Source organism: Daucus carota, chromosome 3, assembly GCF_001625215.2.
Source record: "Daucus carota subsp. sativus chromosome 3, DH1 v3.0, whole genome shotgun sequence".
Taxonomy (NCBI): domain Eukaryota; kingdom Viridiplantae; phylum Streptophyta; class Magnoliopsida; order Apiales; family Apiaceae; genus Daucus; species Daucus carota.
In genome coordinates this window covers 7,111,053-7,126,708 of record NC_030383.2, presented here as the reverse complement: position 1 = coordinate 7,126,708, position 15,656 = coordinate 7,111,053, and the positions used below count along the sequence as shown (strand labels likewise).

The following is a 15,656-nucleotide window of genomic DNA, read 5'->3' as shown; positions in this document are numbered from 1 at the left end:
TTTTCTTTATCTTCTCCCTCCTTTCCCTCTTCCTTCCGTCAAATTTATTATTAAAATAATAATAAATACTAATAAAAATAAGGATTGATACTATGAAAGTTGATAGATTAGTTAAATCATTAAAACTCATTATAACTTATTATTTCATATCAAAATAAGGATCTACTCACCGACTTATGCAAGAATATCTTCAAAGGATGGATCATATTTGAAAATGACTCTTTTTGTGTGAACATACTCCACAAAATCAAGGTGTACTCTTTCTAATTCACAATCTTACTTGTTTATGTGATCTGTTGATAATTTAGATATGTGCATCTATTCTTAATATTGTTATTCATAATATAGATCTTGTGCATTTTGATATTGCTTGCAAAAGATTAATTTCTATGCAACCACAACCAGTAATAGGTTTTGATTTAGTGTTAACATGTTGTATTTTCGAGTTGATGGTGGTCTAACGGTGGTTTGCGATGGTGGTTCGCGGCTGTAAAATTTTTGACTATAATTATGGCATAATTTATGATTTCAGTTTTGTATAATTGTATTTAATTTTCGGTTTTTAATTATCTGCATTTAATGTTTTAATGATTTTGGTTGTAACATAAGGAATTTGTATTATGCGATATTTCCTTAAATAGTGATCGACTCATTTTTTATATATTTTTAAATTTAGATATCAACCTTTTTAGTATTTGTTATATTCTCATCTTTGATTGATGTTTTACTTAAATTTTATAAGGATTTTATATAAAAATTTAATTTTCTTATTTAAAATTTCCTTTATCATTTTAAAGTTGATTATTTTGTATATATGGAAATTATTTGAATTTTTTTGAAATTGTCTTGATTGTCATTTAATGAGTTCGTACGTTAATTGTGCATCTATTGATGGCTTATTTTGTACCATTTATGGGTGACCATGATTGATGGCTTATTTTTGGCTTGTAAGAGGCTTTTATGTGCCACTTTGTTGGCTTGTTAATAATTGTTATATTTTTTCGGTATATTATCTTTTTCGTTAGTGTCTCACCAAAGATCCATCTTTGGTTGAGACTTTACTTAATTTCCCTTTTCACTTGTTGAATGATAATAATCACATGATGTTAATTATTATTAGTTATTGGATATATTATTCTTTATTTTTTAATAATATATATATATATAATCAGTTATATATATAGACTTATATTCTCCTTGTTTCCTTTGTTTATATTTTCAGGATGCTTGGAAGAAGACGGGTTTTTCTTTTCGGACATTAAAGTTTTATTATCTAAATTTCCCCGGTCATCTTGCATGTCCGATGGTTAGATGATAAGCTTTCTTGAATGAAAGAATTATCTCGGTGAATTGCCGGATCAATTTTGTTGAGATTCATTCTCATTATCAAAAAAAAAAAAAAAAAAAAAATATACTTATATAAAGGAGAAGCGAGGGGCGTGTAGGTGGCGCCTCTCACATCGCTCCGTTCTATTTTTCTAATTTTCTGGAATTTCTGGATAAATATATCAAAAATTAGAACTACCTTTTTTAGTTTCACGTATATTAGAAGTAACTTTCAGAATCTGATTTTGTTTCAAATTATTTATGGAATATATTAGCTTGAAAGTTTTAATCTGATTTTGTTTCAGATTATTTAATTATGGGAAAGAGTAGCACACAAGTCTCTCTGCATCTATAAATACCCCTATAAATTGTAGGGTTTTGGATCATCTAAACACAACTTCCTCTCTCTCAATATACCCCTATAAATTGTAGGGTTTTGGATCATCTAAACACAACTTCCTCTCTCTCAATATACCCCTATAAATTGTAGGGTTTTGGATCATCTAAACACAACTTCCTCTCTCTCAATGCCACAACCCTACCTCTCTCTGGTGATAGTTCTCTTGCTCGATATCTAACTCGGTGGTGTCGTTATTCTGCAACGACAAGTGAAGGTTGTTGTTTATACAGTATTAAAAAAGTAAAGGTTGTTGCAAGGAAAGATGGTTATAGAACAAATAAAGGTTGTTGCAAGGAAAGATAGTTATAGACCGCTATGTTGGAGTCGACAAATCCAAACACGGGAAAAGAATATAGTCTTGACATGATATTGATGGATGATATCACCAAATTAACTATTAGTGATGTATGTTTGTTGGTTATTCCTTTATAATATTTGTTTTGTTCATCGGACATGTTTGTTTTTGTTAATTTTTATATGATTTACTTTGTATAGTGGAAAAAATTATTCATGCATTATCTGTTTGCTCTGTTCAAGCAACTTGAACTTTTAAGTGAAGACTGTTCATACAGTATTAAAAAAAAAAAAGGTTGTTGCAAGTAAGGGTAGTTATAGACCGCTATCTCACGGATTTAAGTTAGATATTTTTGTGCACAATCAATTTAAAAAAAATTGGAGGAAGGTGACAATGTAATAACATGATTACTTTAAAAAAAAAAAAACAAATAAAATTAAGATTCGCCGTGTTTTAAATTGTTAATTACATGTTTAAATTTATTTTCATTTTTTCACCATAAATTATAGTCAAATTTTGCAATGTTATATATTAGATTGGTATTACATCAAGATTTTTATAATATTAAATTTATTTTATCCAACAAATATTAAATTTAAAATATTAATATTAAATCATTAATATAATTTTTATAGGCCGCCGCAACGCGCGGTTTCTCAACTAGTTATTAATAAATAATGAGAAATATAATCTATTAAACTTGGTCTAATGAATTTGGGTTTAACTTCGATAGAATTCAGTCATCAAATTAAAATCGATTAAATCTATATGTCGTTTTTTAAGTTACAGTTTACAATGAACAACTTGTAAGTGAACATTTATTCATCCAGGGTAAAGAGTTTCTACCCAGCACTGTAGAAATTAATCTACCCCAGCACCCTTATACTACGTCGTTCGGTTATTAATTTACCCTAATAATTTATCTCTGCTTTCACACACCTGCATATATTCTCACATCTCTTCTATCTTCCTCCATTCAAAGCGCTGCCACAAATTGGTAGAGCAAGTGTAGCGGCTTGCTTGCCAGGTGAAATAAGTAGCTACAGCACATGCCAACTTGCCTATAATGTTCATGGTGAAGGATTAATAGACAATGGATGTGGAGCTCAAAATTCTGAGAAAATGAGTCATATTTCCTCTGATGGGATAGGTATAAGCAAGCTAGGTAGGAAGCGGAATAGGCCTGTGGAAAGGGTCATTGAAAACCGTCGAAAGAAGATGATGAAAAAAGGGAGTTTGCAGTAAGATCCAGAGAAAGAAAACATGTACCGCTCTTATCTTGTAAATTAGTAACGGAACGACGTAGTATAAGGATGCTGGGGTAGATAATTTTCTACAGTAGGTAGAAACTCTTTACCCATTTAAGAAAATAGAGTGACTTAATAAATTTTTATTTATTTATTAGATAGTCTCACTCGAACAGAAATTTTGATTGGAGCCTGTATTGCGCTGGATTTTATGTTGTGTGAAGTGTGAACAATATTATTGGAACATTTATTCAAGAAAATAGAGTGACTTAATAAATTTTTATTTATTTATTAAATAGTCGTCTTTAAACAAAATTTAAGAAAACGAGCTGGACTGAAACACCGGTATTAAAACTTGCCAATAATATTGTTGCAAGTAACAATATTGTTGCAATTTAAGAAAATGATATGTGCGCTGCACAGCTTTGCTAGCTTTCTTTTTGAAACCGTACAATTTGTAAAGAAAGCGTTCATCATTTTTTACTTCTAATTTGTTTCTCGCGTGCTTCTTAAAATTATTTTCAACTTATTTATTTAAAAAAGCAGAAATAAAATAAGAAGTTGCTTCTGTTGTTCAAAACAGGGATATATACAAACCATAATCAAAAATCTCAAACACTCTGGCAGATGGAAAAAATACTCTAGTCGACTCCTACAAGTGGAGGCGGTAGAGCAAAGGTGGGATATATATGAATCAAAATGAATAACTCCACAGAGACAGGTCGGTGGCATCTTCCATGTCATCATCGAGCTCATCACACCCATCACTTTGCACATATTGAGGCGGAGAAATCAGCATCCCCTCAGCCATATTGTTAATGAGCTGTGGCATCCTAAAGATCGCATCTTCATCCATGTCAAACATCTCATCATCTTCCTTCACTACTAATGACGTATTTTCCCCACTCATCATCTCATTTTCCGGTGGCCTAAAGGCCTCAGCGGCCTTGGCCGCAGCTATCTGTATGTCCTTAACATCTGATGACTCGGGAAGTGGCAATCTCCATACAGAGTCCTCGAAATTAAGGCAGGCAGTTTCACCTCTAAGTGCAATAGCTGCAACATCATTAGCCCGAGCAGCCATTTCAGCCGTGGGATACGTTCCTAGCCAGATTCGAGAGTTTTTGATTGGCTCTCTAACCTCACAAACCCACTTGCCTGAATCTCTGCGCCTTATTCCTCTGTACACAGGGTGGCGCGTCTCCTTAAATTTGATCCTCCCGGAGCGTTTCTTGGGATTTCTTGAAGCCAGCAACACTTCGTACGAATTATGACCTTCAGAGTCGATGCTCTTGCCTTTGCCTTCAGAGTCATGTTTTGAACTCAACTGATCCATATATGAGTTCTAGAGAGTGAAGTGATTACTTAAAATTGAGTGATTTCTTGCAAGTGTGTGTGAACTTGTTTAGTTATGACTTTCTTAAGTAGCATGTCAGTATGTGATGAGAGGCAGAGATTATATGCTGCAAATATGATTTAGATCGTGGATAGTATGATTCCTTACGCGTGTACTGAGCGTGTGTGACGTACGACAAAGGAGTTAATGAAACTAACACAGGCCACCAGCTGTGTATAATTCACCTTAGTTTATACACGCGTGGGCTTTCGTTAATTTTGCCTTTCATGGAAATTTCCTTGCGAATATGGTTTTGTCCTTATTTTAGCACATACATCACCCGTTCACCCGACACCCTCCTTTTCCTTTTTCCGTTTATTCACAGAGGTTCGTATGCACCCCGCTTTTCTGGTTTGCTCCATTTTTCCGCTTCTATTCCGGTGGTGTTTGGCAAGGGTTTTACAAGTAATAAACAGTTTATTCATTTCATTTTTTATAAAACTTATAAATTAATTTCTGATTGAATTTAACAAATTGAACATCCTATTTCTAGACTTCTTTTTGAAAAAAATTGATTTTAAAAATATAAAGTACCACTTTGAAAGATAATTTATCATATTTTATGATTATATTAAAAAAATTTATACCCAACAAGTATAAATTGCGAATATGGTTTTGTCCTTATTTTAGTACATACATCTCCCGTTTACCCGTCACCCTCCTATTCCTTTTTCCGTTTATTTTCAGAGGTTCATATGCACCCCGCTTTTCTGGTTTGCTCCATTTTTCCGCTTCTATACGGGTGGTGTTTGGCCATGCTTTTATAGGTCATAAATAACTCTTTTGTATCATTTTTTTTATAAAATTTATAAATCAATTTTCCTCTGAATTTAAGAAGTTGAAAATCTTATTCTTTTAGCGACTTACATTTATTAAAAAATTGATTTTAAAAACATGTAAAGTACCACTTTAGAAGATAATTTATCATATTTTATTATTATTATGTATAAATACGAAAAAAATTATCCAAACACATAAATTAAAAATTATTTTTAAATTATAAATAATTTCCCACTGATAAGTAGTAAGCACTTCTTTTATACGAAGTCAAACGGTCTCATAATCTATTCATTATTTGCTAACCTTTTATTTAGAAAATGTCTTCTTTGTTTTGATGAGACATTAATGTATGAATGAGGTTAATTATAATTATTAGAAAATTAGGTAAAATAATGCTTTCTCTTCTCATTTTATATGACCTCTTTTTTTTGTTGGATGTCCCAAAAAAAATAAACCATTCATTTAAGATTATCACAACCATATATTTATATAATACACTTATTTTAACATCTATTATCTCATTTTTGTGATTATTACTAGGTTAAATTTCAATCTCTTAAAAATGATGCTAATTAAAGGAGATCATATAATTTGGAATAAATTCTAATTTCTTGGTGCTAGTCAAACGAGTTCATGCAATTGGAAGGGACGAAGTAACAGATATGATTCAAGATTATAACCCACAAGTGATGACTAATTTGTCAGAAGATTTGTAGAAAGGTGGAGCAATGAAATACACTATACTGTGATCGCTGAAACAGGAGCAACAAGCTCGTTCCTTGTATGAGCGCCACTTTCATGTCATTTCTATATAGACATTTTATTAAGGAAATGATAGAGGTCCTGGACTGGATACAAAATGGAGTATAGAATTATAGTCAAGTCTTTCTTTATTTACATAAAATATTTCATGAATTAAAATATTTTAAACTTCATGGCGACGTCAAATTATTTTATAAAAATAAATAAATCGATGCCTCTTCTGCTACAAACACCACCAGATTGTGACGAAACTTATCCGAAAGAAAAATATAATTTATTTATACTCGAGTCTTTTGGAAAAAGCCGTTAGGATCTCTTTACGGCTCCCAGGATATTTGATAATTATCTATTGACGAGTTTGATTATAATTTTAGCGCTAAGATTTTATAATTATATCATCTATAAATTTCACACATATATTTTTTTTCAGTAAAACAAATTGCCGGAGATGTTCTTAATTGATTAACAAATGAATTAGTATTTTTCCAGAATTGCAGGAGGATATGTAAAATTTTTAATATTGTAGCTCTGTCATAGTACTCTACGCAGAATACTGTAGAGAATGCTATGGGAGTAGACGAGTAGTAGTCCATTGAAAGATTAGTTCTGGATTTATGAAACGGGAGCTGATGATGAACTTTTTTAACATCCGACTGGCCTACTCCAATGGCCCGGAGTAATTAACGACACTCATAAAGTGTGTCAGTGCCCAGTCGAAATATATGATGTCATAAAATTTGGAAGAATTTAACTGCCATACTATTTGATAGACAACAGAAGATTACCAGATAAATCACTGGTAAAAGTGATTTGCAAAACACAACATCTCTGGTACTGCATTCTTGAATTCAAAACGGAGTCTTCGCCACAAATAAGTCATTCTTGGCAATTGACAATTGGCTTCTGTCAGGTCCCCTTGCTAGTCTGAAGCAAATACAACTTCACCAAAGCAGACAACCTAATTTTGCATAATTTGAGATGAATCTCGAATAAAATACAGAGATCTCCACATTCACTTTCTTTGACCAAAATCCTAGTGTTGGGGACTTACTGTGGCACACTAGATACACAATGTTTAACATTATTAACACTCGCAGTCGGCACATCCAATTAAAAACTAGTAGTTCTGTAGTAGTAGTACATAAACATATAGTGCAGGGGTGCATATTAGAATGAATAACTCCATAAAGGAAGCTCCTTGTCATCTTCCATGTCATCGCCACCATATTGAGGGGGTGGAAGCATCATTCCTTCCGCCATACTGTTTATCAGCTGCGGCATCCCGAATATCGCTTCTTCATCCACGTAAATCCTCTCATTATCATTTTCATGAAATCCAAATATATCATCCATCAACATCATCTCATTTTCGGGAAACACTGATGCCTTCTCCGCACTTGTACCCGCTGCATTATCATTTTTCTTTGGCCTAAAGGCCTCCGCTGCTTTCGCCGCAGCTATCTGAATGTCCTTAACATCTAACGAAGCCGGTACAGGCAACCTCCATGCAGAGTCAGCGAAATTAAGACAGGCATTTCGACCTCTGAGTGCAATGGCTGCAACATCATTAGCCCGAGCCGCCATTTCCGCAGTGGGATAAGTTCCGAGCCAGATTCGAGAATTATTAGTAGGTTCTCTAACTTCGCAAACCCACTTGCCTGAATCCCTGCGCCTGATTCCTCTGTAAACAGGGTGGCGCGTCTCCTTAAATTTCTTCCTTCCGGAGCGTTTCTTCGGATTACTAGAAGCCAGCAGCACTTCATAAGAGTTTTGAGCTGGGGAGTCAGTGTAATTTGCACTGGAACTGCCGCCGCTGGATGAGGAGTCGGGGTACTGAGGGAGAGCTTGGTCCAAATTGGAGAAGAAATTGTCCATATGTACTTATATTGGTAGTGAAAGACTAAAGAGTGTGTATGAACTTGAGTGTAAAGCTTCTTTAGATTTTTTTGGTTTTTTAATGAGCAAGTGGTTGGGAGATCTTTTATATATAGCTGCAAAAAATAAAAGAAATGTGGATAATTATGTTACTTACGCGTGTCAATAGCGTGTGTGACGTACGACAAATAAGTTAACACTAGATTCCAGCTGTGTATAGTTCACATTCATTCATGCACGCGTGGGATTCATTTAACCTTACATGGGACTTTCCTTTTTATTGTATTTTTGTATTTGTTTGTAATATTATAACTCGTCGATCAAATTCCGGGAACTTTTTAGTTTTTACTAAGGGTGATGCTAGAGACCCCAAAAAAAAATTCCTAAAATTTTTTGCCGAATGACGTGGCGAACACGTGGAATATTATGATTGGGTGATTGATGAATCTGCAGGGGGTCTCATTATTATGAGAGTGAAAGCAACCAATCACACTATGACACATCATTTGGGAAAAAAATTTGGGATGATTTTTTGGGGTCTCTAGCAATTTCCTTTTACTAATGTTTATATCCTCTGTTACTCCACCTCAAACCCGGGACGGGAAACAACTTGTATTCTTTTAATTTTAGGAAAAACTTAATGATTAAATTTTTATTTATGAAAAAATAATTTTAATAAATATATTATAAAACTATATTTATAGAAGTATTAAAGCATGTGCTGAACGATGAAAAAAATTTATATAATGTGTGGAACGGCTGTAATGTGTTGTTCAATCCGTCTTTTTTAGTTGTTTAATTTTGACTTTCAACACTAAATTGATCAATATTTGACTGGATTTTATATAAATCGTCTCTTCAACACATTATAGTACTAATTATCATTGTGTTGAATATATTTATAGAGATGCTTAAACTATACTTCTGGGTTTGTTTAGGGTCTAGAAACATAAATACTGGTTATACAATACGTTTAACTAATTCTTACACTGAAAAATTAGTTTATGTAATTCTCCAACACAATTCTAACCGATTTTCAAAAAAAAAAATATGTTAAAACAATATTGAAAATTATATATATGTTGAAAAAATTGTTTATTTATATGTTTTCTAATGAAATGGTGATGTATTTTCAACTATTTTCAACATAGATACCTTATATAACTACTCCCTCCGTCCCTCCCATTTCTTATCGAATGGGTTGGGTACGGAGGTTAAGAAATATGAATAAAGTAGTTGAAAAGAGAAAGAAAAGTGGGTGAAGTGGTGGGACCCACTGATTTTTAATGTATAAAAAGGAGATAGTGGAGTAAAAGTAGTGTGAAAAGGAAAAAAAAGTGGAGAAGTGGTGGGACCCATTAACCATATTTGGTAAGTTTTGAAATGTAAAGAATTGGATGGGACACCTCAAAAAGGAAAGTGTAAAGAAATGGAAGGGACAGAGGGAGTAATAATTAACACATACGAAAAATAAAAAAAATAAAGTTTGTAAGTTTGTATCGGAACTATACACGATATTATTAAGTATATCTTATATGTGTGTGTCTATATATATATATATATATATATATATATATATATATATATATATATATATATATATATATATATATATATATATATATATATATATATATATATATATATATATATATAGGAGTAAGATCCTGGGAGAACTCATACTATCAAGAGAACCGAGAGAACTCCTGCATCTGCCGTTGATTAAGAATCTTAATATAATTGTATTCTGAAATTATATCTTTACAAAATCAATCAAATCTAGTGATGTTGGGGGTATTTCTGTACAACAAAATACATAGAATTAAATAGCAATTTATTACCCTTTTTAATGACTTTTCTTGTTGTTTTTAAGTGTCTTAAAATTCTACAGTTGTCTATTACAGTAATCAAAGCAATCAATGTAATATGATTTTATTACCTATTATATCAAGAATCTTTGAGAAAAAATTCTCAGATTTTCTTAACGGTTCTATTCATAGTTATTTGGTGTAATATATGATAAATAAAATTCTGATAATAAATAATCAGAATTTCATTTAATAATAATTTATCCATAAATAAAATAGGAAAATCTTCATTGCTGCATTTCTATATTGAAACAGTTGAGAGAATCTTTCATTAAATATTTTTTAATATGAATATGTTGATTTACATTAATAACAATTAAATATACACACGTCGTAGAACATCCGGTAGAACCTTTTTTGTTTTTAAAAATCAATTTTGTTACCTATTATATCCAGAATCTTTGGAAATTATTTTTTTACTAAGATTCTATTTTTTTTACTGATATTTACATAGATATAAAAGGAGATATTAACGTGTGTTTTTAATTTTAAGGAATACTATAAAACACCTTTGAGAATCTTTTATGAATATAATAATTTAACTTTTTATTTGATAAATTATAATCTTGTGTTAAGCGTTTGACTAAGTATTTCATCAGTTATCAATCTTGAAATAGTTATTTAGAATATTCTATTATAAAATTATCTATGTGTATATATATATTTCAAAAGATTCTTTTAGAATTTCTTTGAATTTCTGATCAAAATATTGAGAAATTTATTATTTTGTATTGTAAAAAATGAGATTCTATAAAATGTTCCCTTAAGATTCTTCAAAAGAGTATCTTTAAGATTCTTTCAAATTTAAACATTTATATACACGTCGTAGAACATCTAGTAGAACCTTTTTTTTTTTAACAATCAATTTTGTTACCTATTATATCCAGAATCTTTGGAAATTATTTTTTTTACTGAGATTTTATTTTTTTACTGATATTCACATAGATATAAAAGGAAATATTAACGTGTGTTTTTAATTTTAAGGAATACTATAAAACACCTTTGAGAATCTTTTATGAATATAATTATTCAATTTTTTATCAAAATAATTTTAATCTTGTGTTAAGCGTTTGACTAAGTATTTCATCAGTTATCAATCTTGAAATAGTTATTTAGAATATTCTATTATAAAATAATATATGTGTATATATATATTTCAAAAGATTCTTTTAGAATTTCTTTGAATTTTTGATCAAAATATTGAGAAATTTATTATTTTGTATTGTAAAAAATGAGATTCTATAAAATGTTCCCATAAGATTCTTCAAAAGAGTATCTTTAAGATTCTTTCAAATTTAAAGATTTCTAATTAAGATGAGGACATTTTTAAATTTATTTATAACATGAAGAAGTTGATAAAATATACAAGTAAATACGTTTCCTAAATAGATAAAATATGCAATATAAAATAATTAGTAAAATATAAAATGACGGTTTTATAACTAAAAGAAAATATAATATTCTAGTTAATAGTACTATAATATTCAATATTAAAAAATAACGGCTTTATAACTAAAAGAAAATATAAATCACCAATTGAATTATCAAATACTTAGTTGAATTCATAAGTAAATATTTAATAGAATCTCAGCAAAATATAAATATCAAATTCTAAGGAATAAAGTTAATGACGTTTGAAATTATAAGTGAATATTTAATAAAATCTTCTTAATGTATATATTATTTTAAAATTCTTTAAAGTGTTTAGTTATGTATTTAGCACATTGTTTACTATAATTATATTAATTATCTTACTATAATTGATAAATTGAGTTGTCGGCAATACCAAATATAAAAAATATCTTAAATATACAAGATTTGGATTCCAAATTCTGTAGTAAATTACGTTATTTGATTACAGCTTTGAGATGTGGAAATTACCAAATATAGAAGATCTGTAAATATTTTCAAGTAGATTCTGTTCGAGATTGCCCTTGTTGATACTTAGAATTTGATATATTGTGATCTAATTTAAAGAAGGTAATAAATATATTCTTTCTAAAAAATGAACGGCATCTAAGAGTTCCCTCGGTTCTCTTGATAGTAAGGTTCTCCCTCCAACCTTACTCAATATATATATATCTGTGTGTGTGGTTCGGTTCCTCGTAGAACCAATTAAAATTAGAAACTTGGAATTTTGATATTAACCATTAGATTGTAAAAGATTGAAGGGCTGAAATCTGACTCATGTATTATACATCTATACTCTAATTTTATTATACAGTACATTATTTATTAGAAATAAAATAAAATTATAATATACATATTTAAGAAGGCACAATAAATGATATTTTGAAACAAATTTAAATATTTTCTATAACTAATGTAATTAAAAATATTTAGAGTTATCTACATTCTTAATATATACTGATGTTATGTTCTAAAAATCGCCGAGTCAGCCGAGTACTCATTCCGAGTACTCGTTTTTAACCCCTCGTCCGATCCGAGTTCTGGGTAATCGGGTTCAAAACCGATTTATTAAAAAAAGGGTCAAAACTAGGTTTGACCCCGAGTACTCGAGGTCAAATCCGAGTTTGACTTATCAATTTTTTATTGTTTTATTTGAAAATTATTTCAAAAGAGACTAAACGTAAATTTATATATGTTTTGATCTTTTTTTTTTTTGCAAAGTATTGACATTAATTAGAAAGTATATATGTTTTATCATTAAAACTTGTGAATGATTATTATGTCAAAACCTATCAAACAAGTAACTTTTATTTGAACTTCATTATTTCAAGTGTGTTATTAAAATATTAATATTATTAGATAGTTTTATTATTAATCAGTATATAATTATATATGAGAGAAGAAAATTAATTAAAAAAATACCCGATTAGTTATCCGATAACTCATTCCAAGTACCCTCCCGAGTTCTGAGTACTCATTTTTCTTGGAACCAAACCGAGTTGGACCGAGTTTCGATTTTTACAACCTTGTGATGTAATATATATCATCCAATGAATACTAATGGATGATATAGTTTAAATTTAAATTTTTTTACACATGTTTCAAAAAAAAAATTCTTTTGCGGGATATTGTTAACTATGAATTTTTTTTTACAAAAATTATAATAATAAAAAATAATATATTTATGTAGAACATTATATATTGTCTTAACTGTTGACTAAAACACTACATCAGTATAAAATACTACTGCAGTATATTTTTTATTATTTTTTACTGGGCCTAGAAAATAAAAACATTGTTACAGTCCGTTATATATTATACATTATTTTAACTATTACTGCTACAAAACTATTATATTTTATAAGAAAGTTTGTACAAAATATTAGTACAACAGATAATATAATTAAAATTGTTAGTTAAGAAAAATATTATTGCAGTACTTATATAAAATACACAATTTTAGTAGACTATAGTATTGATACTCCTACAAAACTTTTATATTTTATAAGAATGTTCGTACAAATTATTAGTATAATGAAAAACACAATTAAAATGGTTAGTTAAGTAGAATATTGCTGCAGTACATGTATATTATACATGATTTTATTAGACTATTATATTGATACTGTTGCAGAATTTTTATATTTTCTAAGAATGTACGTACAAAATATTAATATAATGAAAGATACAATTGAAATTGTTAATTTTGAAAGATAATTTAAGATTTTATTTGCATTTATAGAATGAAATACAACTTGTACATTTACTATATCATTATGATTGATATGTAACTCATTATTATTATATTTAAATGCTTGTTACATCAATAACATTCATTCTGCCGTAATCTAACTTTAATATAGGTTATAATTTGAACCTACCTCTATATAGTATATGATAAGGCCATAATCGTCTCCTTCTGTTGACCTCGGCTTCACGGTCCTGTCGCCGAGAAATGGTGGAAAGAACCGGGAGGGAGTCCTGCAAAACAAGGCTCGACCGGGGGTGGTGGCCGTCAAGCCCCTCCGGTGTAAGAATGAGAATCCATTTATGTCGAAAACAAGAAGAGAGTCTGTGTGAATGAAAGAGTGTGTGTCCGTGTGAAAGAATGATACCATAACCTTTATAAGGAGTGCCTATCTCGTCCCGTCATCCTCCTGTCCCATTATTTGTGTGATAGAATATATATATATATTGTAACAGTAAAAGCATTGCAGAGCGGGTAAAAGATTGTGGAGGCGGGCATTATATAATGGAGCCGGGTAAAAGACCCTGCTCAAGCGGGGTACTATCATTGCCCCCCACTCCTTTAACTTACTTTAGTGAGTTGGAGGAGTATAAGATACTGCGGGAGTGTTTTAGGATTTTTTGCCTGATCATGAATACTATCAAAAGTGTATGTGTGACTTGATCATTTAACTTACTCTGTATTGTGCAAATCTTACAACAGTAAAAAGCTAATAATGATTTTGTTGTCCAGAGTATTGTTTGTGTTGGTGTGTAGTGATTCATATCTATTTACAGTGGATATTGATACCTGTTGTGACACGACCTCCGTCGCTAATAGGCACATGCTCTCAAGTGTTCTCGTCATGTCTCCGGGTGGCGGGCATAGTTCTCGTGATCCCTTGCTTAAATGGTTGTTAGTGTGTACTTATGGTAGCAGGTATTACCATTGCCCCCCTGCTTCTTTGAATTACTTTAGTGGTTCGAGGAAGCAATTAGACTTGGTGCCTTGGATCCGAATTTTGAGTTCAAGATTTCTAGACAATTTAAACTGGTGGAGGCGGGTACTACAACCATGAATTGCGCTCTTTCACCTGTCTCATTTCCTGTATAGTACATAATGTGATAAAATTTGCATAATGTAAAAGTAAATAATACGCCATGTGTATAGAGAATATATTATGATGTGGGAAAAGCGTGTGAAAATGATAATGTTTCGGAGGAAGACACTATCATTGCCCCCCACTCCTTTAACTTATTGCAGTGAGTTGGAACGGGATGTAGTCTGTCATGTGTTGTGTTTGTGTATGGGGGATGGAGTCCTATATTATCTGATAGTAACGGGATGTAGTCCGTCACGTGTTGTGTTTGTGTATGGGGGTGAAGTCCCATATTATTTGATAGTAACGGGATGTAGTCCGTCATGTGTTGTGTTTGTGTATGGGGGTGAAGTCCCATATTATTTGATAGTAACGGGATAGTCCGTCATGTGTTGTGTTTGTGTATGGGGGTGAAGTCCCATATTATTTGATAGTAACGGGATAGTCCGTCATGTGTTGTGTTTGTGTATGGGGGTGAAGTCCCATATTATTTGATAGTAACGGGATAGTCCGTCATCTGTTGTGTTTGTGTATGGGGGTGAAGTCCCATATTATTTGATAGTAACGGAATGTAGTCCGTCATGTGTTGTGTTACTGCAATGATGTTCAGAGAATAGCTTGAGTAGATTCTTCAAGAGTGACGTCCTAATTGTCTTGTTGCTGATATATTTTCGTGTTCTATAGAACAGATGAGGCTCCGCAAGAGATCATCGGAGTGGATTGACGTCCGAGAGTTCCGCTCAGCTATGCATTTTCTATGAAGTTGTGTTGATGCTTTGGAAGTCCTTCTCTGGCTTTCGACTTGTTGAAATCTTTCTTCTTGTTTTTTTTATAGCAGCAAGAGTAATGTGCTCGAAGCTCTATCAACAGCTCGGCAAATAGTGTATCCAGCCTGAATAGTTGTTGATAATCTTGGAAAGATAGTTTTGTCGGGTGTCGTTTCTCTCCCAGAAGTTATCCATTAGTTTACT

General features: G+C 31.2%; 2 protein-coding genes across 2 annotated transcripts; both read right to left on the bottom strand.

The window, feature by feature from the left end:
* Positions 1-3,598: 3,598 nt before the first annotated feature.
* LOC108213281 (dehydration-responsive element-binding protein 1E) lies at positions 3,599-4,711 on the bottom strand. Its single transcript, XM_017385060.2, has one exon. The coding sequence runs from the start codon at positions 4,602-4,604 to the stop codon at positions 3,963-3,965; it is 642 nt and encodes a 213-aa protein (XP_017240549.1). The 5' UTR covers positions 4,605-4,711; the 3' UTR covers positions 3,599-3,962.
* A 2,480-nt stretch (positions 4,712-7,191) lies between these two features.
* LOC108215092 (dehydration-responsive element-binding protein 1B) lies at positions 7,192-13,828 on the bottom strand. Its single transcript, XM_064090391.1, has 2 exons — positions 13,741-13,828; positions 7,192-8,197 (listed from the first exon to the last, which is right to left on the bottom strand). The coding sequence occupies exon 2, from the start codon at positions 8,079-8,081 to the stop codon at positions 7,374-7,376; it is 708 nt and encodes a 235-aa protein (XP_063946461.1). The 5' UTR covers positions 8,082-8,197; positions 13,741-13,828; the 3' UTR covers positions 7,192-7,373.
* Between the last annotated feature and the right edge of the window lie 1,828 nt (positions 13,829-15,656).